Genomic DNA, 23,494 nt, shown 5'->3' with positions numbered 1-23,494 from the left:
CAAAATAGCCCTCATCCCATGTTAAAACTACGAGAGTTCCTCGCAGCAGCAACCAACGCACAAACAACACAGCAACTAGCACCCCAACAAAGGCAGCGCTAGCTCACGCGAAAATGGCTCGTGCTCTCGCACTCATCGTGATCCTCCTCACCGCCATGGCCGTGGCACCATCAGTCCTCGAGGCAGCCTCTAGCACCTCAAGCTCCCCGTCATCGAGCTCAGAGGGGCCAAGTGGGTCGGTGGCAGCGTCCAGCCCGTCCGATGCTCCCGCGAACTCTCCAAGCGCCTCCAGCCCATCCGCCGGACCTATCACTGCCGATGCCTAAGAGGCGAAGGCACACAGACAGACATGGAGTTTTGAAATGATCCATTGTGGCAGTAATAAACGTTGTCGGTCTTTTGTTATTCTTCCTTACGTTTGGAGCAATGATAAAATGTGTATCAGTTACCAATCGATAATGCGACTGGAGTTCTATTTCTTGTATTGTGATTGATTATTTTATCAATATAATGTACTCTGCTTTTTGTATGTTGGATTCTTCACCCTTGTGGAGTAAAATGTGTTTTCTGTCATAGCTTTGCTGCAATTACCTGCTGTTAAAAAAAAATTGACCTGTGAAGGGTAGGATAAGACAACCCTCGGATATTTTTGCTTAAGAAGAAGGATCTTCTCACGCAGGTCGAGAAAACACTCGAATCCCCATCCCACTTGTACACAGCGGTGCCATAGCTCACGTGAGAATGACCACAATTGGGGCCGGTCCCTACCTTGTGATGGCCAATGCGTACTATAACTTCTTGTATAATTTGCCAACCAAACTTTGAAGTATTTGTTTTTAAGTGTGGTACCAATCAAAATATGTGAAGTAAAACGTTGGCCTCCTACTAAATTTCTGGTGGGGGATTTGGAACGAAAGGAATGTAAGCATTTGTAACCTTGAAAAACATTCAATCGTCACTCAAGTAATGGAAAAGATCAATGAAGAGATCAAAGCCAGCAGGGTTTATTTCAGAACTTGCTGAGTAGTTGTTCTCTACACTTCTCTTAATCTGCTTATGTAACCCGTCTGCTTTTTTGTTTGTTTCTCCTGAGCTTTTTTTGTTTACAGATGCAGTTTGAGTCTTTGTGCTGTTTCTTTCCTTCTTAATTAATGCATAGTAGGCAGACCTTGAGTTGGGATATCAAAGCAACAACCTTGTCCCAGTGTGGAACAGCCATGTTCATCATAAGCTAGATATATTGTTACTACAAAGCCGATCGACTAAACCTGAAATAAAAATGACATAGTACCAATTTGCGAAGCGGAATATTAGGGAGGCTGTGAGCCTCCAGGTTCTGACAATGGTATTGGTCGTGGCCAGGTGATTCACACAACAGTTCCAGATGAACCTTTTTTTTTCTATTCTGTTTTCGCCATAAGTTTGTTTTCTTTAAAAAAAGGGGCCCATACCCAATTCCATGACAACAGAAAGTGAGAAATTTGTTGATTTTTTTCCACTCCCAGAAACAGGTACCAAAGCGCTCTTACGCTATTTCACATGATCCAAACAAACAAACCTAGAAAGCAACATAAAGGGTTTACAGGTAGGGATGCAGCTGGTGACATCAATGGGTGGGTTCTATTGTGTCAACTAACTAGCGGATTTGTATCGTATTTCAGTTGCTTTTGTGTCTTGATTAGTTTAGTTAGATGAACTTTGAATGAACTCAGCGAGCAGACCCAATAATTCGCTATAAAGGGATGAGAGGATGTCTGCAGCAAAAAAGGCGAGAGAGAGACCAAAACATAAAGGCTCAAATGCAGGATTTTTTCCCTGTTTTCTGCATTTTTTCTATCAATAATGCTACTATCAGGGCGTCCGTCCAAGCATCTCCGTTCAGACGCCCCGTTCTTGGCCTGAGCAGCCATCGAGGCCCAACATCAATATCCTGCGGCCTCTCAAGTGTTCAACTGGTTCCGCTCCCCAATTCAGTCCGCGCGTCGTCCAGAATATTCCCCACTCCCCAGCCATCGCGGCTGCTTTCACCACGCCGTCCGCTACGGCGGACGCGTCCACGCGCCATCTGCTCGCCGTGTCCTTAACACGCCTCTGCTCTGCCTCGCCCGCCGCAGCCATCCCCTGCCGCACCCCATCCCAAGGTCGCGCCCATCCCAATCTCGCGCCACGCTGTGCGGACGTCCCTCATCCCGCCCCCATGCACCTCTCCCATCACGGCCATGGCGTGCACTGCACCGCCACCACCCCGCCCCCACCAGGAGAAGGTCGCCGCAGGTTCTGCAGTTCTCCACACAGGTAGGCCGTGGCCGCGCGTTCGTACGTTGTGTTTCAAACTTTTGTTTAAGTGTTTTATCTTGATGTTGTAAAAGTCGACCTGAGATGTTGCATATGTTGCAATGACAATATACGCATGTTATAAGCCTATGTTTCAATTGTTTCATGTGTTTCAGACGTTTGTTTCAAATGTTTCATCTGAATATTTCAAAAGTAGATCTTGGCGTTGCACATGTTGCAAATAGCTTTACACGCATGTTTCAAATGTTTCATTTGTCTCAGACTAATGTTGTAAATGTTTCATCTGAATGTTTCAAAAGTAGATCCGTCCGCCTACTATTGCAGCTGAGAGCACCGCCGTGGTTAGCGTGCTGGTGCCTAATGTTGGCAGACACCTCCGCAAGCAGGGCAGGTGGGCACGGGGTCGCAGTTTCGCCATGCGAGCGTGGGATGGGTGCTGGGCGCAGTTTCGCCATGCGAGCGTGGGCGCGGTTCCGCCGTGCGGGCACGGGATTGGCGCGGGGTGTGGTTTCGGACACTTGCGCTGGATGGGAACGGGATGGGGGTGCGTGAGATGCTATGCGGGCACTGGGTACGGGAGCTGCTTCCGAACGCAGGTCTGGGGCAGGACGTCTGAGCGCTAGCTTTACTGAAAATAAATTGATTTCTGTACATCTTAAGGCCCTAAAGGGGCTTAAACTGACTGTGACTGCAGTTCCTGAAATCAATCGAGGGCGGCTTTGCCTCCGGCCACTGCTAGACGCCTAGACGTCTAAGCAAACAAGTGATCCATCATCCATGGCAGCTCCGAATAGTGTTCCCCAGTGAACTTTTCGCTCGCAGCCTCGCATAACGCACATACTCCCCAAGCATGAACGGAACAAGCCTATGAAAAACTCGCCACATGTCGCATCCATCGGCCGATGTCTAAAAACGGCCAGGCCCTCATGTACCGCGACGTGCCACAGCTCGCGACATGCCAGCGCAAAGCGATTCCTCCCAATGCGCCAACCGAAAATAGCTACCAGCCCCGCGTATAAAACCCCCACCAGGAATCGCCTCTCCCCGTCACCACCGCCCAGCAGCAAGAACGCACGAGCACACAAACGTCAGAGCTCACAGTAGTCACAGGCACTAGCAACACACCAACCTTGCCATGGCCCGTGCTCTCGCGCTCGTCGTCATCCTCCTCGCCGCCGCGGCCGTGGCGCCCTTCGCCGACGCCGCCGACAGCGCCTCGAGCCCCTCCACGTCGAGCTCGGAGGCGCCAAGCGGGTCGGCGTCGGCGCCCAGCCCGGCCAGTGCTCCCGCGGACGCGCCAAGCGCCTCGAGCCCATCAGACGGTCCCAGCACGGCCGACGCATGAGAGGCGATGGCGCGAAATGATTCGTTGCGGCAGCAGTGAACAACTGAACACTGTCCTGATGTCCTCTATTCCTCCTTTTGTGTCGTCGGGTACAGTGAGTTATCAACAAGCATCGAATAGAGCTGGTGATACTTAACGCTACTGAAACCTTTTTGTTCTATCTGTTTTAAAATAATGATGTTACCAGTGCATTTTGCATACAAAAATGTTAATTAACATACCATAGTACTATTATATATCTTTTTTTTTTAATTTATTTATGATTCTCATCGTTTGCCAATGCCTCGGTGTGTATGAACTTGTTCCCTGTGTTCTCTGATCATCACATGGTCCATACTTCATTTCACAGTTTCCATCAATAAAAAACTGACCAAAAGAACAGAAGGTGAGGCAGAGGCGCCCGCCTGAACTTCTCAGTTTGAACTTAAGGTGTTCATCACTATTCATCTAGTCAGATTTCACATTCGTATTTTCCAAACTGGAATATCTGAATTAGGATGTCCAAGCAATAGGTCTTGTATTCTTGTCCCGCTGTTGACTGAACATTTAATCAGCAAAAAAAACATATACCAAACTAACTTGCAAAGCAGAAGAGTCAGGGTGGGCGTTGAGCCTCCAGCCTCCTGATAATGGAATTGGTCACAGCCCAGTTGAAGCCCCGGTACTGAAGCCACCTCACAATGCGCGCACGGCGATTCTCCAGGGTCAAGCTTTGCCCACGCTGCCACTGTTTGGATGCCTGAGCAAACAGATGATCCATGGAAGCTTCGGATATGCCAAACGCTGCCTCTTTTCCAAGGCCGTGACCATCCTGGAACACTCTTCTTGTTGCCTGATCTACTTCTGCCTCTGGCACACCCTTTTGGCGAAGTGCCTAATTTGAGAGCAGGTGATGTCAATTACAAAATATTTTATTTATGAATTTAACAGGGAGATGCAAAGCACAGAATCAAATAACAACGAGCAAAATCAGGCATCACAAATATACTATCCGAAGGAATGAGAATATAAAGTTCCTTTGCAAAGTAACTTTTCTTTTACCTCATTGGGCGAACTTTAGATATGGACATTATCAAATCTTACACTAGGAATTTCTGGAGACAGCTCAGGGGAATTCACCATTCACAGAACATGAAATTGGAAGGCATAAGAATATAAAGTTCCTTTGCAAAGTAACTTTTCTTTCACCTCTTTGGACAGACTTTAGATATGGAGATTTATGGAGACAACTCAGGGGAATTCACCACCCACAGTCACAGAACATGAAACGGTTTTTTGTAATAAAGGAGGGCCACATGTGCCAACAGTTCATTCAGAACAACAGCAAGGGAGAGGAGAGAGAAAACACTGACCTGTTTTATTCGCCTTGGACCCCATGTTGATGATAGCCACCGGGATCGCGAAAATGATTCAGCATAAAAACCATCATTCAACAAACCCCTTCAGAAGTAAAATTCAAAGACATTAAAAATAATATGAGCACAGGCATAGCAAAACGAGTGATGTTCTTAGAACTAAATATTAATGTCTAATGCCTTGTTATATCAGCAACAGGTATTGGTTAGATCTAACACTAAAAATCTGGAAATACAAAATACAAATGCCCTCTACAAAATTTGGGGGCTTACGCTACACGGGTTGTAAAAATTGACAATGATAGTTCTACCACCTCTATTCCGTAAATGAAGAGTTGTAATTTTAATAGTGTGACCATAAGCAAAAAGAAACCAGTCTTACCTTGACTTGAAATTAGCGATCACAGCATCAATTGTATCAAAAGGATACTTCTTACTTCGTAGTTTCTTCCTAAGCTCAGAAACAGTGAAAGCTCTGCTCAGGACAAACAAGGCATATTTCAGTGTTCATTCTCAACAGTGACAACAAGATTAGGCCAAAAACAAGTAAAATCCAATGGCCTGAATGCATAGCACACAAAATTCCATTAGACTATGGATGCTAAGACAAAGCCATCATGTCAGAAATTGAGAAAATCCGTGGATTTCGCTGGCAGCAACAAGAAAAACATTCACTTGGTTCAGACCAGTGGCGGAAGGAGGGGGGGCTGGCAGCCCCCAATGCTGTACTAGTCCCTCTATTATATAGTAAATATATGTATTAAATAGTTACTTAGCCCCTCCTAATTTAGCCCAAGCAATGACTGTGTTTGAGGCCCAAACGCCCAGTTGGCCACTTACGTACGTATACAGCCCATTTAGCTTTAGGCCTTTAGCCATCTCCGTCTGTTCAGCTCTCACGAACTGAATGCCAAATGTCGCTGTGGCCTGCTTGTCTCGGTGTCTCGCTGACTCCTCGCGACTCATCTGTTCATCTTCTTCGATTTTTGGCTTCGCGCTCCACAGTTCCACCTCCACGCCTCTCACCTCTGCGGCTCTGCTGCCTGCTCTATCCACTCGCTCAGACTTGGAGACTGCCGCAATGCCGCTGCTGACCTGCCGATTAATTAGATCAGATAATATTGACTCCGCATCGCACAGGAGGTAAGGTGCTACTCCCTTCTCATCTTATCTAATCAATAATCCTTATCTAAATTTCCCCTTTTTGATCTTAGATAATATGAAGAAGAGACTCTTCATAGTTTTTTCAAGCCGGTTGGTTCAACTGCTAATTGTATTGAATCCATTAGAAGCCGAGGCTGCCAAGGTAACGTGGAAGGGGATGCTCCTAATGTGGAAGGGGAAACTCCTAATGATCATGTAGAGAATCCTAATAATCAGAGTAGTGCTCCCGTTGAGCCAATGGAAGCCGAGGTTGCCGAGCCTGAGCACGAACCAATTGTTGCTACTAGATTTGAGAGAGATCCTGGTAAACGTGTTCAAATATTGGAACTGCCAGCTGATCAACAAGACGAAGCTTGAAGATTTTATATTTCAGAGGGGCCATATCAACCAATATTGACAAAGTACCCACTCAGTGAATTAGCTCATCGTCGTCCATTTCAGAGCAGTTGGTTCAAGCAATTTCCTTGGCTAGAATATTCACCTCACACAAATCGTGCTTACTGTCTGCCATGTTTTTTATTTTCCAAGAAGCCAATTGGGAAATCAGGACCAGATGCATTCATAGTCAAGGGGTTTCAGAACTGGAAGAAAGTAAATGATGGAAATGAATGTTCTTTTCTAAAACACATGGGGGATGCTAGCTCAGCTCATAATTATTCAGTTGGGTGTTTTACTAATCTTAAGAACTCAATGGCTCAAATTGACAATGTGATTCTTAAACAAAAAGAGAGAACGCTTGCAACAGGACGACTAAGGCTTGCGGCTACTATTGTTTGCATTAGGTAATAAGAAAAAATTAACAAGTCTCTTTTTTATTTTTGCAACTAGAGTTATATGTGCTGGAGTATTTAATTTTAACTTGTTTTGTCTATATGCTTAGGTGGTTGACATTTCAAGGATGCCCCTTTAGAGGCCATGATGAATCTGTAAGTTCCTTAAATAGGGGTAATTTTCTTGAAATGCTCAAGCTTTTGGCTTTGTATAACAAGGAGGTTAATGAGGTTGTGCTAGAAAAGGCTCCCAAAAATGCAAAATACACTTCACCTGATGTCCAAAAGGAAATTCTTAGCATATTTGCTCGAAAAGTGCAGAAATCAATTAGAGAAGAAATTGGGAGTAGCAAGTTTTGCATAATGGTTGATGAAGCTCGAGATGAGTCCAAAAAAGAGCAAATGGCAATAGTCCTCCGATTTGTTAACAAGGAAGGATTTATAAAGGAGCGTTTCCTTGACCTAATCCATGTTAATGATACTACTGCTTTGACCCTTAAAGAGTCAATTTGTGCTGTCCTCTCAGCTAATGGCCTAAGTATACAAGATATAAGAGGACAAGGTTACGATGGGGCCAGTAATATGCGAGGGGAGTGGAATGGATTGAAAGCTCTAATTTTCAATGAGTGCCCGTATGCATATTATATTCATTGCATGGCTCATCAACTTCAGTTAGCCCTTGTAGCAGCATCAAGGGAGGTACATGAGGCACACAATTTTTTTCGGCATGCAAATTTCATCATAAATGTTGTTAGTGCTTCTCCTAAGCGCAACGATGAGTTGCTAGCAAATCAAGCCAAGGAAATTTCCCGTGAAATTGAATTGGGCGAGCTTGACACAGGGCAAGGGGCAAATCAGACATCCTCCCTACAAAGGCCAGGGGACACGAGATGGAGTTCCCACTACAGGTCTATTCTAAGCTTAAAGAAAATGTTTGGTGCCACAATTTCAGTCCTACGCAGCATTGCTAATGATTGTTCAGTTTCAAAGTATTCTCGCGGAGATGCCAGTGGTGCCTTATGAATCATTGTCACATTTGATTTTGTGTTTATTCTACTTCTAATGGAAAAGATTATGAAGATCACAGATGTGTTGTGTCAGACACTCCAAAAGAAGAACATTGATATCTTAAATGCGGTGGATTCTGTTTCTACCACAAAATTGTTGCTTGGTGAGTTGCGAAATAGTGGCTGGGAACCTCTTCTTGAGGAGATCAAACTGTTTTGTGGAAAGCACGAGATTGATATTCCGGATCTCAGTAAGAAGTATGTTTTTCCCCCAAATTATTTATTCTTTTATAAACTGTACTTCATCAATTAATCCATGTCTTCCCATCTGTGGGTATGTTGATGTGACTAAATCTCAAAACAAGAATGACAACACCACAGCCTTTCACCATTACAAAGTAGATTTGTTTAATGTTGCAATTGATCAACAACTAGCAGAGTTAGAAGATCGATTCAGTTCTCAAGCGACGGAGCTTTTGTCCCTTTGTGCTTCTTTGGATCCTAGGCTGGACACATTTAACATAGCAAATATATGCACTCTGGTGGAAAAATATTATCCTGCAGATTTCTCCAGTCAAGAAGAGCTCAATTGGAGAGTCAGCTGCCACATTTTCAAATTGATGTATGCAACCATCTAGAACTAAACGAATTATCAACACTTGCTGATCTAACAGGTGGACTATTTAAAACAGGTAAATATTCATCTTATCCTATGGTCGACAGGTTGTTAAGATTAGTATTAACTCTTCCAGTATCAACTGCAACCACCGAAAGATGCTTTTCAGCTATGAAACTTGCGAAGACACGTCTTAGATGTACAATGGGAGATGGATTTTTGCGAGATTGTTTGGTAATTTATATTGAGAAGGAATTGGCTGCATCAATTAGTACCGATGAAATTATTGAAGCCTGTGATCTTGCTGCTAGTCGTAGAGCTAAATTTAAGTTGATAGAAATGTAATTTTGTTTTGGTTAAGACTTGTGAAACATGCTACTATTATATATGATTAAAACCATATGGCATGGCTATCAGTTCTACTTTGCTTTGTTCATTGCCCCCACTATCCTCAAATCCTGGCTCCGCCCCTGGTTAAGACTTCAGACAAGTGCATTTGTTTGTGTGATCAGCAGACTGTTCATTTATGCTCGATACCCAGTTCATACTATAGAGTGAAATAGAACAAAAACATTCAGTACAAACATGTTGCTACCGACAGAGTTTCAGGAAAATCCCATAAACATCTATAGGTGGGAATCATTCATCGGTTCTCACCTGGCAGCAAGCAATTCAATTGCAGCCTTCTCCACATCTCGCACCAAGCTTTCGCTAATTTCGCACACCACGTCGTCACTCTCCTCCTCTTCTAAAGAAAAATGCACAGACTCTTTGGCAGAGTTCTTTCCAATGGGCTCTAGGTCTAGGGCCCTGCCATTGGCATCCTTGCAATGGCCGAGCAGTTCATCTGGAATCGGCACAGCCTTATCCCTCGCTGCCCGGCAAGCGGCAAGAAGCCAACAACCAAATCAGCTAAATTAAACCAAAATGGTCTAGAGAGCACCAAATTGAAGACCACTTCTGTAGCATCATAAACGCCTCACCTGCATTCCCCTCTTCGAAAGCACCTTGCCGGCAGGTCACAAGCTTCCGGCGCGGAGGCTCGCGCCAGCAACGAGCCATCCCATCTGCCCTGCAAAAGAAGCGAAAGTTTGTGAATTTGGGGGCAGAGAAATCAGTAGGAGTTGGGCGGCGGCGTGGGGTCAGGGTAGAGAGGTACCGCGACGGGGAGAGGAGGGTAAGCGCACGGGACCGCAGGCATAGCTCCAGCCCCGGCAGAAGATGGAGGAGGCGGCGGCCCGCCGCCATGGCCGACATCCCAAGCGGCTAGTAGCGTGACGGCAGCACCACTGCGGCAGTTTTCTTTGCCACTTTTACAGTTCGGCCCTTTAAGGTTGTAGCTCGTTTTACTCTTGGGAAACTTGTGTTGAAGATTAAGAAAACGAGAGTAACCATTTGAGTACTCAAATTGTGTTGCAAAATGTGTCTTGTTTTATATGTAATTTTAACTATATATTTATAGAAAATACGCCAACAACTATAACATCAAGCTAATATATCTTTGTTGAGCGTTTACTCTTCTTATAGGAATATTTTCTATAAATTTGATTAAAATTTGAAAAGTTACATTATAAAAATACTAAGACGCCTTTACATTTCGGCCCTTTAAGGTTGTAGCTCGTTTTGTTTATTTTGTCCAAAAGATGACTAGTCTAATGGATAAAAAGGCCCATGGCAATTGAACGTGCTTAAGAGTGCTAGTATAATTTGGATTTGAAAAACGAAAGTAGCCAATGAAACTTGCAATATGGTAGGAACAAGTCTTGTATTTTTGTTTATTTCTTTTGTAATATTGTCCGGAGCATATCGGTTGCATATTCATGCACTCAATATACACTTATGTACGCCTAGACATATTGGATCTGTATATGTTAAATTGTTAATATTGTTGAAGTCGCTACAGATCTCACTATCGAATATTGACTGAAAAAATATCAGACACATGTAACGCTAAACATAGGGCTTTTGGTCCCTGGTTACTAGTGAGCAGGGTGGAACCATTACGGTTAACCACCTATGCCAATTTCGCTTTCTCCTTTCTAGTCCGTGTTTCAAATTTGCTTTTGAATCAGGTCAAGATCCTAGCATCCTTATGCTTTCTTTGCGAATTATAAATATCATGTTAAACCTTGTAACTACGAATCTTTCAATGGAACTTAGCCGAGTTTAAGTTTTGACTTGATGCTATGCTGACATTTATGACTAATTGTTGTTTTAGTGGCACGATAATCCTACATGTATTTGTGGACATGAGGATCGTGTCTATTCCATGAAAAAACTCACAAAAGGCTTGGATTGAAAGAACGCCTTTTGGCTCCGTCTCTAAAACTACAATAGTATTGTAACAAAGCCGGAGTAACCTAAAGCTCAATTTTATCACCTCTTTTAGTTTTTTTTGGGTTTTTTTTATCTATTTCATCCACTATATAGTACTCCCTCTATTCTTCCTCCATTTTATTCAAATATATGACATTATGATTTTTTTTGGTATACATAGTTTTTTTCTACACACTTAATATACATTGACAATGCGAACGAACAATGTTTTCCTCTCACAACAAATCAGCATAAGTCAAATTTCAGCAAAACGAACAGGGCAATTATGTCTAAATACATAGAAAACTAATGTATATAGGAAAACTAAAATATCTTATAATTTGAAATGAAGAGAGTATAAATTATAAGATGCTTTAGCCTTTTCAGATTCATAGTTTTTACTAAGTATTTAGATATATATTATGTATAGGTACATAATGAATATATATATATATATATATATATCTTAAAAGTCAAAATATTTTATAATAATTTGTAACCGATGGAGTACTAGCCTACACGAAAGCAAATAGAGGAGCCGTATCTCCGTAGAGCGGCACCAGACGAGGCCAAAGTTTTACAGGAGATCCATGTGCACCAAAAGCGTGCCATCCCAACACATCTCATCAAAGCCCTTGTTTAGTTGGACCCTAAAATCCAAAAAGTTGCTACAGTACCTGTCACATCAAATGTTTGCGGCCCGTGCATGGAGCATTAAATGTAGACGAAAAGAAAAACTAATTGCACAGTTTGGTGGGAAATTGCGAGACGAACGTTTTAAGCCTAATTAGTCAATATTTAAACACTATTTACCTAATAAAAATGAATGTGCTACAGTAGCCCCAAATTCTAAATTTCGCGAACTAAACAAGGGCAAACTGTGACCGATCAGGGCCATGATTTTTCACCCCTTTTCTTCCGCAAAATAAACCCGGAAAGCACCGAAAGGCGAACCCCCTGTGCGCGTCCCGCGTAAGCATCACGCGAGTCGTCGGCGCCCGCGGATCCGCGATCGGACGGCCCACGTCCGCCCGTCACCCTATAAAACGACCCCACGGGCACCCGGTAGCCAAATCCCCCGACTCCTCGCTTCCTCCCGTTTGTGGCCCGAGCCCCCGCGACACGCCGTCGCCGTCGCCGCCGCGCGCCTCGGAGAAGAGAGGGAGGCGGCCCCTGCACCGAACCCGCGCCACCCCCGCCTGATCCCCCCCGGCACCGATCGGTACGGCCCCTCCCTTGATTCGATCGGCTCGATCTGTGGAGCCCTAACCTAGGTTCGATTTGATCTGTGGATTTTGGGGATTTTGTTTAGGGTTTGATCGATGGCGTCGAAGAGGATCCTGAAGGAGTTGAAGGACCTGCAGAAGGACCCGCCCACCTCCTGCAGCGCAGGTGATTTGCTCTCTAGCTCTGTGGTTTGTGTCCAGATCTTGCGGAATTGTGTTGCGATTGCGATGTACGCGTCGTCCGTATGTGTTAGATTGGTGTTTGTTTCCTCGGCTCGTGATTGATGCAGTTACAACTCTGGTTACTTGTATTGGTCGCATGTGATTATTTTGCCGAGAACCCTGGTTTGGTTATTTTATTATGCTTGTTTTAAAATTCCGTGTGGTTGATTCTGCACTACTTGGCTGTGCTTACATGTTCCGTAAGCTCTTAGAGTTTATGATATGAAGTTTATGATATCGGTGTTTCCTTTCTTAGTTGTACACGTGAGATGTGAAGTCAATTAGACTCGAAAGCTGGTGGAGATATTGTCAGTTCATCAGTCGTTACATGATATGTTGTCTGAGTGCAGTTAAACCACTGAGTTATTGTATAGTAGAATCAATCGTCAGTTAACTTAAACACAAGGGGTCTTACCATGACATGATTTGTCAGCAAGGATGTCTGTCAAGGTTGTGCTGTATTCTGCATTTGTTTTATTCATGTATAGCTTTGCAGGCATACTGATGTTCTTTGTTTAGTCTGATATGGCTATTGCATATGTGATGGCTTCTATTGTTGAGATGTTTGCTCCATCTGTTCCAATCATATTCTCTTGTTTTGGCGTGGAACCTGTGCATTTTGGATCAGAAGACCAGTCCAGTTGGAAACCCCCCCCCCCCCCCCCCCCCCCCCCCCCCCCCCCCCCCCAACCCCCAACCCCAACCCCTCACCACCACCATTGAGTCACAATTTGTTTTACTTTTGTAGTCACCTGTCTGCGCGTAGAGCTGCACTAACTGTTCTTATTGTCAGGTCCTGTTGGTGAGGACATGTTCCATTGGCAAGCTACCATCATGGGGCCCTCGGACAGCCCATTTGCAGGTGGGGTATTCTTGGTGAACATTCACTTCCCACCGGATTATCCTTTCAAGCCACCAAAGGTAATTTCTCTAGATTCTGGTTTCTAATGCCAGTTCTACCTGTATATTATGATTCCTAGAGCTGCAATTGTGCATCCTCAATCAACATATCATATGGCAACTCTTAAATCAGTTAAAGTGATCTGATGTTCAAATGATACGCTTATTTTCAGGTGTCTTTCCGCACCAAGGTTTTCCACCCGAACATTAACAGCAATGGCAGCATTTGCCTTGACATCCTTAAGGAACAGTGGAGCCCTGCTTTAACCATATCAAAGGTAAATTGCCTACATTGTGTATGTTGTGAGTTTTAGGGCCTGTTTGGCTGCACACTGACCCACCCCAATCCACATGGTTGGGAGGAATTGAGGCCTCTTTGGTTCTCACCTTAACAAATATGAATTGAGATGCAAGTACTGAGGTGGGTCGATTGGATTGTAACCAAACGCCCTTGACATTTTTGGCCCCAATTTTCTATTACTTCATGAGGCATTGTAGTTAGGTAATGAGATGTTGGCTATGTTTCATGAGAATAGTATATTCAAGATATTTCTGACTGTTACTTGTATTCAAGATATTTCTGACTGTTACTGATCTGTTAGTTCTGTTCTGTTCTGTCTTAACAGGTTCTCCTGTCAATCTGTTCGCTGCTCACGGACCCGAACCCTGATGATCCTCTTGTTCCTGAGATTGCTCACATGTACAAGACTGACAGGGCCAAGTATGAGTCCACTGCGCGCTCCTGGACGCAGAAGTATGCCATGGGCTAGAAGTGTGGCTACAAGCTGGCCAAACCGGTGAATGTGCCGACCCCCAAAATCGTTATCACCTAAATAACCAGTCAAGTCACTCCGTCCCAGCAAGTATGAATGGACTTTTGAGGGCTATTGTGTCCTGTTGAACTCATGTATTACCTTGTGAAGTCCGTTGTGTCTGGTAGTCTGTTCTACCTGACCGTTCCGTTATCTGATGTTGCTTCGTTAATCATATTTCTATATGGTTCGTGGTGTCCGTTGGTGTTTCTTTAATCTGTCTGCTGCTTCATTCCGGATGAAAGAACCAGTTGACGTCCTAGTGAGCGTAGGGGTTATGAAAGAACCTAGTCACTTCTCCAAATTTAGCCCAAAGTTGATGAGATGGTTAACTACTATCCATGTTATTATCCTTGGCAATAGAGTTTTGATTTGATTCCTAAGCTAGAGAGGCTCCTCTTTAAGAAAGTTTCATCAATTACTTCAAGTATAGCACATAGCAGGGTTATAAGAGCAATTTTCTTTATTTCTTTATTTGCTAGTTATAGGAATATGCTGAAGGGCGGGCTTGGTGTAAGCGATAGAGTTTTGCCGCCTGTGACTGGAAGGTCTCGGATTCGAGTCGTGGTCTCGTATTGCACAGGCAAGGGTAAGGCTTGCCACTGACATCTTTTCCAGACCCTACACAGCCTATGATCGGAAGGTTCCAGGTTCGAGTCACAGTCTTCTCGTATTGCATAGGCAAGGATAAGCCTCGCCACTTACATCCTTTCCCGGATCCCGCACAGAGCGGGAGCTTTCTGTACTAGGTACGCTAGTTATAGGAATATGCTACGGTCTTTTTAAGGGCTCGTTTGGCAGCGGCCGGGACCAGGTTTCGGCCCGTTCTGAAATAAACGAACGAGGCCTAAATGGAGTATTAATCAGCGAGAATGGCTTTCAACATATAGAAAAACTTTTGTACAGACATTATTGGAGGGTACAAAGTTCAAATTTTACACTCTTGAAGAACTCTTGAAGAACTCAGGTGCTCTAAAGTTGGTCATCACTGTGAGAAGTTGCTTTTAGCTTAGCATGTGGCAGAAGAATTCAAGTTGCAATTATGCTTTAAAGTTGTCATCACTGTGTAAGAAGTTGCTTTTAGCTTAGCATATGGCAGAAGAAAAGTTGCAATTACTTTTAACCTCGGGTGGAACAGCCGAACAGGTTTGAGGGGTTATAGGCTTATTATAGTTAACTTCGATGGAGTATGAATTCAGCAATATGACAGGGAGTGAACCCTGTATATAAGGGCAGTAACCAACATATGAATAGATGTAATAGATGGATGATAGAAGGGCACTAACCAAGATATGAATAGATGTAATTGATGGATAGATGGATGATAGAAGAAAACACTGATTGAATAAAATTTCATTTTGAAGGAAAGAGTTATTGAAAATATGTAGCCTCATAGTTTCTGAATTGGAACTGCCTTAATATCAAGTTTATAGAGAGTATTAATATCTACCACAAAGAGGTACATTATTATGAAATTATACATATACATTACAATGATGTCATAAATATTCTTCTCCTTTTCTATAAGCTTGATCAAAGTTAGAATAGTTTTGACTTAGAAGAAATTTGGATTCTTTGTATTTCAAAACGGAGGGTGTACTCAGCCTTCCCCAAGACCCCAACCCCACCTAGAACTGACTGCAAGCTCCAACCATTACCAAATCGATGAACAACATGCATCACAGTTGCATCAGCAATAAAAAAAAATATCATCACATTTACAAAATGTTTTACAACATTTAGAACTGTACCAAACTTCATGAGACATATAACTATAAACAGAGACTATCTTTCCGCTGAACATCGAGACAATTCCTGCGCTTTTGCTGACATCCTATAACCACAATGAACTTACCAAAACATCCTATAACAACAATACCGAATGATGCATTTGTTCATAATCCATATATACATGATGTGGGCGTGAATGCTCATTCTTTTATATACTGGTGGAGGCTCCGTGGAGCATGGACTGGATGTCGTGTACCATACTTCGATGCGTGGGGGAACTCCATGTTTTATGTTTCTTTTTACTCGCGACTTGTGTCTGAAATTTTTATTACCAGGAATTCATAAACAATGGACCATTCCGCCGTGTCTTCTGGCAGAATTGTTTCTTCTTTACACACCATGCCTCAGTGAAAGTACTCACCTAAAGTTAAAGCAGCCATCAGCGAGTGAAATTAACATGAATGTTGAAATTGAATTTAACACAGAAAAGATCAAGGTTCCATGTCCTTACATTGCTAATCATCTTTGCAGCAAACCAGGCAGAATCAGTACCAAATGAAGGGGGGAGTACTCTTATTCCCTCTGAGATATAAGGTGGAAGAAGTTGGTGAAGCTCTTTCTCCAGCCTCTCTGTTGTATTACATGATATTCGTCAGAGTCACCGAAATAAATAAGATCTAGAATAATTAGCATTAGCCATTATTATCCCACTTTCTTTTTGATACCAAGTAATATCTAAAGAGTATATCAGCCCTAATATGCATAGGAAAAATACCTGGTAAACCAGGCAAGCATGACGATCCACCAGCTAAAATGGCCGTCTTGTACCAGCTGTCATCACCAACCGTTCCTGAAGTATAGCAGTGATCCATACATAGAGCTACTGCTTTATGCAAGCCCATAGCACGCCTGCAAGTGCAAGATCAATATTGAGCAACCATAACTAAACTGTTATGAAAGCACAAATCAAGCAATATCTGAATATTCCGTACATTCCTCCCATATGGGGCTGAAATAGAATTTCTGGAGTCTTGAATCTCTCTTCTGACAGAGTGAACCACCCTTCACCATCAACCTCGCAGGACGCTTGTGTATCTTTACGTAATTCAGCTTCATAATCAGCGGCTACGTAGCAAAGTTTCTTTACATGAGAGAGAAAGAGAGGCAGAGTCAGAAGCCAGAGATAAGCTTCATTCTAAATACAATTAGCTTGTCTGTAGATATTAGTGAGATTCTTAAAAGAAATGTCTGTACTCCAAACAACTTTAGCATTGCAGCATAAACAAATTTTACCTCCTTTATGGCTCGAACAGTGTACAGTGACTCACAGGATATATTTCTCCGCTGCATTAACTCCTTGAGAAATCCAGTGAGTTTAAGGGCACCTTGCCCCACAGTTTCAACACCTATCTCATACATCACCCTACCTTGAAAGACTGTTGAAAACATATTAATATATTATCAGAATGGTGAAATGTAAATGACATTGATATGTGCAGCTGAAAGATGCAGACACCAAACAGCACGACTAATGTTCCACAAACTCACAAGAACACACAGTAAATACTTGAAAAACCTTAATAATATAGATATGGCACTGGGAACAACAGAAGTTGTATTGAATCCAATGTGCACAACAATACCAGAGGTCCGTTTAGAAGCAACAAAGATAGAACTGCCTGGAAACCAAATGCCAGTGAGCTCATTGCTCATGAAAGTGTACTCAAAGATAGTTTGTAAATATGTCGTGTTAATGAAGGACATACAAAGTGTGAAGAATTGAACATCAAACAATATTTGACACTTGGGCCATGAAGAAAGATGGCATGTCTACATTAAGATGTGATACTGAATACACTATTTAAACACGAAGCTCTCAGTTGGATAGCTCAAGCTTTGACTAAAACTCATGGTTCTGATGTGATGCAATTACACGAATTCACGGAAGCGAAATCATTAGGACAAAAGTGTTTCAGGAAAGGAACAATGACTGATTAAATAGAAAACATGAGGTAGGGGAATCCTGTTGGTTTAACTAGTAATCAAATAATGCAATAATGCATACTTGATCGACAGCACAAACAGTAGGAACATTCATGTCAAACAAGACAGAGTACAACGTCTCCTTGTATTGCTTTCTTGAGGCCCTAGCAGACTCGGTATCTGTGACAAATAGAAAGTTCAATCAAGTAACATGGTCAAAATGCAGGACGGTAAACTAGGGAGTTGGGTCAAGTAAGAATGCAATAACTCAAACCATCAGAGTGACACAGTGGAAGGACAACAATAACTGGCTGAGTCGAAGGCTTTATTTGCATCCTGTAAAAGTCAAGAATAGGATGTATAATACAATGAAAAAGAGCAAACAATTTACACTAAACATCACAACAGATGGTCCATCAGGTAAAAATAAGTCCTTAATAAACCTCAAGGCTCAAGCTCCAGTCGACTTCAAACCAAAACAGAGGCGAAAAAAATAAAAGTAAACTTTTCATCTTTCATTTGTCAGCTTTTTTTGGGTAAGAGACTACAATAAACAGCAATCTTCGAATATACTAGAATTTTGTGTTGAATACATATCTGTATATCCCAATAGGGCAAAGGATGCTGGAACACCAGAGTGTCACCCATAGAACTTTTCTATCGTAGATAATTGAAAATATAAAGCATTATGAAAGAACTATCTCCTAGCATGTGAAATCAACAGCAAGCATGCAAGCTGAAATATAAATGAGCACACATCGTAGAATAGCAACGGACATTCATGCTGACGTGAAAAGCTAGAGATGGTGAATCGTTTAGACAGTACACAGCTTAATCAGCCTAAGTTTTCATAGACATAGCAAAAGGTGCTCGATATGAATTCACCCAATGCGGCAATGCCCACTAGTACCGTTGATAAAATTCCCTTTTAACACACAAAAAGGACATACTGGACAAATTTGCTGTACTAACCAAGGAAAACCGTGGTACTGCAGAAGCGATATGTAATTTCAAACCTCGTATAGATTGTAGAGAAGAAGTGACGAAGCCTTGCATACATAGGTGCTTCAATGTTACCAAATTCCTGCATGATAATCACAACAGGCACAGAAATTAGCAACATCTCTTTGTGCTCTGATGATTCAGTTAACACCAATCTTGAAATAGTAAGTTAGCATTGGTCATCACAATATTCATGGGCATCATGTGCCTTTAAGATGTGACCCTTGCCACCGATCACCACAGCTTACCAAGAATGTAGCACAACGCCCAGAAGGAGCAGCGTACTTGCTCCAGCCATACTTGCAATACCCAGATCCACCTTCTATAAAAGAAACAGAGAGGACACACCAAGAACTGAGGTTACAGCAGCAGACAAAGAATAAAAAGAAGAAAAGTAGCATTCCATAGCACATGTAAAGAGTTAAATTTGATCGTAGTACTATGGCAATCTTTTACAGATATAAAATGTAGAGTATTCTAGTACAGTAAGCTTTCCTAGTAACTGAAGGTGTACAGACAGAACTACCATCCATTTTGTTATGCAGAAATACTTAGTCAATTAGGCAACAATCCAAACATCAAAGGTTTACTTCATTCAATAGTTTCCCGAATATTTGTTTTGATTGAGCAAGCGCTGGGCATCTAATCGAAAGTAAAATTGGACATGTCAGGAGTATGCTTATCTCTTACCATCCACTATGAGAATACCCGGGACCACCGCTCGGAGACCGTAAATCTGCTTAAACGAGAGCTGCGGCGAGCTGTCGTAGTACAGCCTACAAAATGTCAAGCGATATCAGGCACAACACCGCGCGCAACCGGGGCAGAATTAAGCACTGCGACGAGAAGGTAGAGCGAGTGGCGCGAACGGCACGCACGCACCACGGGTGCGAGGAGGGGCCGGCGGCGAGGTGCGTCTCGGCGAAGACAACGAGGTCCCAGGGCTCGGGGCCGAGGCGGAGGAAGAAGGCCCAGAGGCCGTTGTCGGAGGCGAGGACGCGCCAGGCGCGGCAGACGGCGCTGGAGCGCGCGGCGTCGAGCGGGCCCAGCAGGCGCAGGATCTGGGCGAGCACGTCGGTGGGGACGGCGTCGAGCGCGCCCAGCGACAGCGAGCCGTGGTACTGGTACTGGAACTGCTCCGCGCGCTGCGCATGCTCGCGGCGGGCCCGCGGGGACCCCGGCGGCGGGTCGGCACCCGGCGCCGCGGCGCGCGCCAGCACGGAGCCCCACACCTTGCGGAGCAGCATCGCCATGCGAGCGCTGGGCTGGGCTGGGTCGGTCGAGGGAGCGAGGGAGGGAAGTGGATGGGGTCGGTCGGTGATCGCCGCGCGGACAGTGGCGTGCGGGGTGGTCGGTGGCGGGCGCGCTACATATGCGCGAACACGGCCGGCCGAGACGAGGGAGAGGGAGGAAGCGGAAGCCACCAGATGCTTTCGGCACGGACGGCCATGGCCATGCAGCCCGGCCCAGCCCAAGGCCCGTTTTTTTTGTCGACCCAAGCACGGCCTGGCCCGGCGGCTAGCAGGCCCAGGCTGGCCCATCATGGAGGAGCAGGCCGTGCTTGGCCCTTACCCCAGGCACCCGGCATGGCCTGCTACAGAACAGGCGGCCCGCTAGCGACCCGGCCTACCGCCTCCCCACGCCCCCTGCGCCCCGCATATATAAGCGGGGGTCTCTGGTCGCCTCGCCTCGTCCGCTCCGCTCTCCGCTCTCAACCCTAACCATAATCCCCACTCGCTCGCTGTGGCGCAGCCGATCCTCGCTCGCCTAGTCGCCTCGCCGACGGCCGGCTCCGCAGTTCGCTCCCAGCCCTAACCCTAATCCCCACTCGCTCATCGGCTCGTCGTGGCACAATCTCTGCTCTCTCTCGCCCGCAACCACAATCTGACGAATCTGAGCTCTCTCTCGTGATCTACTGATCTCGTCCGTCGTCCCCGACTCCGGTGACCTCGATCCGCCTATCTGACACTGTCTCCACTCTCCTCCCTTCTCCCTCTCTCCCCTCTCGCTCTCGGTGAACTATGTGAGATTCGTGACCGTGTTCCCGTCCATCCCTCCTCCACCATTCGCCGTCGTTTCTAATCGGTGTCTCTCCTCTGGGTGGTCCTCGTAATCTTCGGCACTGGACTCCGGTTGCGCAGGTACTCCACTAACCCTAACCCTAGATCTGTCTTCTTCACTTCTTGTGTCTCTTTCTCTTCCACTGAACGACTAACTCTGGATTTGTATCTCTACCTCTTTGACTCTATGTTTTCCTCCTTTCGTGCAGGTCAGTTGCTGATGCATCGTCGTCCTCTTCCTGTGGCATAGACCGAGCACGACGGCCGCACGCACCGTTGAGGAACGATGCTGGAGATCAGCCGTCCGCGGTCAAGGTCGGCATGGCGGATGACGACAATGTCGTCTATCCACTCACCGGCAACGATGACCTGTTCGCGGCAAGGCTGGTCCCCGAGGACGACGACGACATCTGTGACGACGCTACTGCATTATACGATGCTACTACGTTGTTGGGTATCGATGTCGGTAGCGGCTCTGCTCCGATCGATCTGGACGGTGGCGACAGTGGTGGAGGGGCAGAGCCAGCGCCATCGGCGACAGCGACAGGGACGTCAGTCAGCTCTAATAGCACAGATGGTACCTCATGCCTTGGTAAGTGTAAATCTGGTGTCTGGGTTGATTTTAATGAGATCTATGAGACTGTGAACGATCAAAAGGTTCGAACTGCTGCTATCTATAAAATGTGTAAGAGTAAATTATTTGCTAGATCTTCTGCTGGCACTGGCCATTTGATTAGGCACCAGAAATCTTATAGGAAAAAGGCTGATCACGCTGCTAGGGTTTAGTCTAGGCTTTCTTTCAATCCTAATGGATCTGTGCATAACTGGGACTATAATTCTGCTATTGCTCGTTCTGAGTTTGTGTCGGTTGATTGCTATGCTTGACCTTCCATTAGGTATAGGTGAGTCATAGGCATAGGAGGATTACATTGTTCTTGCTCATAACCCTAGGTTTGCCAAGATTTCTAGACAGACCAACACTAGAGATCTTGGTAAGCTGTTTATTGAACGCCTTGATAAGCTTAAGAATTTTATGTTGCCTGCTGCTTCTTCTGTTGCTTTGACTTCAGACATTTGGTCTGGTAATGCTAAGGAGGACTATATTAGTGTTGTTGCTCACTATGTGAATGTTGATTGGGAGTTACAAAAAAGAGTTATTGGTCTTAGGCAGATTGAGGTTAAACATTCTGGTGAAAACATTACTGAAAGAATTGCTGCTGTGGTTGAGTATTGTCTGATTGACAAGATTTTCTCTGTCACTCTAGACAATGCTTCTTCTAATGCTAAGGCTATGAACACTTTGACACCTCTATTTGCTTGTTACTTGGGTCCTGATCCTTCACATGATCCTTTGTATCCTAGTAACCATAAGTACAGTCTTGTACATCAACATTGTGCTTGTCATATCATTAATCTCATTGTAAAATCTAGATTAAAGAGGTTGAAACTTTACACAAAAGATCTTAGAACTGCAATTAACTTCTTAAATTCTTTTAATCAAAGAATTTCATTGTTCAAGAAATACTGTAATGCTAAGGGAGTTAGACCTAGAAAGTTTGGCTTGGATATAAATATTAGATGGAATTCTACTTACCTGATGCTTAAACACTTGGTTCCATACAAGAATGTCTTTTCTGTGTTCATTAATTCCCATTATGGTTCACAATTGTTGACTACAAATTATTGGTATTTTGCTGAGAAGTTATTGGAGTTTCTGGAACTCTTCTATGACTCCACTGTTATTCTGTTTGGTGTTTATTATCTTACAAGTCCACTTGTTCTGCACTATATCCTAGAGATTGCTTCTCATTTGCATGCATGTGAAAAAGATCATAATCTGAGAGCTATTATATATCCTATGAAGCTTAAATTTCTTAAATATTGGCAGGACATACCTCTGTTATATTCATATGCATTCATTCTTGATCCTAGAGCTAAGATGAGAGGTTTCTTTAATGTGCTGCAATTACTTGGTGAATATACTGGTTCTGAGTACAGTTCATACTATGCTGATATCAAAACTGAATTGTATAAACTGTTTAACAAATATGAGAACAAGTTTGGTGCAACTAGGTCTCAAAGGGTTGCACAACCATCACATCATACAGGTAAGAAAAAGCAGGCATAGGGAAGAATCTTTGGCCGTAGATCAGGTGTTGTTGGTCCTTCCCATCTCCCTGCCACTTCATCTTCATCTACTCCTGCTGTTTGTGAGCTCCAAACTTACTTAGACAGTGACAATGTCACTTCTTATGAGGATGATTTTGACCTACTTCGGTGGTGGCGTGACCATAAGCTAACATTTCCAATCCTGTCTATAATGGCTAGAGATATCATATCAGTTCCTGTATCTACTGTCTCTTCGGAGTCTTGTTTTAGTTTGACAGGTACGATAATTGAGGAACGACGGCGGCGCTTGTCACCAGAGACTGTGGAGATGCTGACCTGCTTAAAGGACTATGAGTTAGGAGAAAAAAGGGAACAACATGCTGTTGACAACCAAGAGCTTAAAGACTCATTCCAGAACTTGTACCTTGATGGAGATGGACCTGCTGGTGGTGCTCCTGGTACTTAATGATGTACTGAGGTTGAGACTTGACTCCTGAGGGTGTGTGTGTGTGATTTGTGACTGTGAAAGGGTGTGTGTGACTGTGAAAGACTTGTCTATCATTTGAACAATGGTTAATTAA

At 44.1% G+C, this 23,494-nt stretch overlaps 3 protein-coding genes and 1 pseudogene across 3 annotated transcripts; 2 read left to right on the top strand and 2 right to left on the bottom strand.

Annotated features, from left to right (window-relative positions):
* Nucleotides 1-4,017: 4,017 nt before the first annotated feature.
* On the bottom strand, nt 4,018-9,861 carry LOC136494045 (uncharacterized). Its single transcript, XM_066490181.1, has 6 exons — nt 9,712-9,861; nt 9,536-9,624; nt 9,210-9,426; nt 5,378-5,470; nt 4,993-5,080; nt 4,018-4,514 (listed from the first exon to the last, which is right to left on the bottom strand). The coding sequence occupies exons 1-6, from the start codon at nt 9,807-9,809 to the stop codon at nt 4,236-4,238; spliced, it is 864 nt and encodes a 287-aa protein (XP_066346278.1). The 5' UTR covers nt 9,810-9,861; the 3' UTR covers nt 4,018-4,235.
* On the top strand, nt 6,288-8,321 carry LOC136490610 (uncharacterized; annotated as a pseudogene).
* A 2,075-nt stretch (nt 9,862-11,936) lies between the features above and the next one.
* Nucleotides 11,937-14,227, top strand: LOC136492709 (ubiquitin-conjugating enzyme E2 28). The gene is made up of 5 exons (XM_066488708.1): nt 11,937-12,090; nt 12,181-12,260; nt 13,110-13,237; nt 13,390-13,494; nt 13,843-14,227. The coding sequence occupies exons 2-5, from the start codon at nt 12,191-12,193 to the stop codon at nt 13,984-13,986; spliced, it is 447 nt and encodes a 148-aa protein (XP_066344805.1). The 5' UTR covers nt 11,937-12,090; nt 12,181-12,190; the 3' UTR covers nt 13,987-14,227.
* A 541-nt stretch (nt 14,228-14,768) lies between these two features.
* On the bottom strand, nt 14,769-20,251 carry LOC136492710 (actin-related protein 8-like). Its single transcript, XM_066488709.1, has 12 exons — nt 19,627-20,251; nt 19,435-19,520; nt 18,993-19,063; nt 18,759-18,826; nt 18,017-18,078; nt 17,796-17,922; nt 17,358-17,434; nt 17,053-17,195; nt 16,752-16,900; nt 16,535-16,668; nt 16,271-16,389; nt 14,769-16,180 (listed from the first exon to the last, which is right to left on the bottom strand). Exons 1-12 carry the CDS (start codon nt 19,995-19,997, stop codon nt 16,088-16,090), a joined length of 1,500 nt encoding a protein of 499 aa, XP_066344806.1. The 5' UTR covers nt 19,998-20,251; the 3' UTR covers nt 14,769-16,087.
* Between the last annotated feature and the right edge of the window lie 3,243 nt (nt 20,252-23,494).

Source organism: Miscanthus floridulus, chromosome 11 (genome assembly GCF_019320115.1).
Source record: "Miscanthus floridulus cultivar M001 chromosome 11, ASM1932011v1, whole genome shotgun sequence".
NCBI classification, from domain to species: domain Eukaryota; kingdom Viridiplantae; phylum Streptophyta; class Magnoliopsida; order Poales; family Poaceae; genus Miscanthus; species Miscanthus floridulus.
This window is presented reverse-complemented; position numbering and strand designations above follow the sequence as displayed.

Coding starts and splice junctions, on each gene's coding strand:
- LOC136492710 (XM_066488709.1), bottom strand. CDS start 19,997: ATGGCGATGCTGCTCCGCAAGGTGTGGGGCTCCGTGCTGGCGCGCGCC. Junction 17,923..18,016: donor TCCACTGTGTCACTCTGATG/GTTTGAGTTATT, acceptor TATTTGTCACAG/ATACCGAGTCTGCTAGGGCC. Junction 16,669..16,751: donor CAGCCCCATATGGGAGGAAT/GTACGGAATATT, acceptor TTGCACTTGCAG/GCGTGCTATGGGCTTGCATA.
- LOC136494045 (XM_066490181.1), bottom strand. CDS start 9,809: ATGTCGGCCATGGCGGCGGGCCGCCGCCTCCTCCATCTTCTGCCGGGG. Junction 5,081..5,377: donor ATCGCTAATTTCAAGTCAAG/GTAAGACTGGTT, acceptor TTACTTCTGAAG/GGGTTTGTTGAATGATGGTT. Junction 4,515..4,992: donor GTCCAAGGCGAATAAAACAG/GTCAGTGTTTTC, acceptor CTCTCAAATTAG/GCACTTCGCCAAAAGGGTGT.
- LOC136492709 (XM_066488708.1), top strand. CDS start 12,191: ATGGCGTCGAAGAGGATCCTGAAGGAGTTGAAGGACCTGCAGAAGGAC. Junction 13,238..13,389: donor ATCCTTTCAAGCCACCAAAG/GTAATTTCTCTA, acceptor GCTTATTTTCAG/GTGTCTTTCCGCACCAAGGT. Junction 13,495..13,842: donor CTGCTTTAACCATATCAAAG/GTAAATTGCCTA, acceptor CTGTCTTAACAG/GTTCTCCTGTCAATCTGTTC.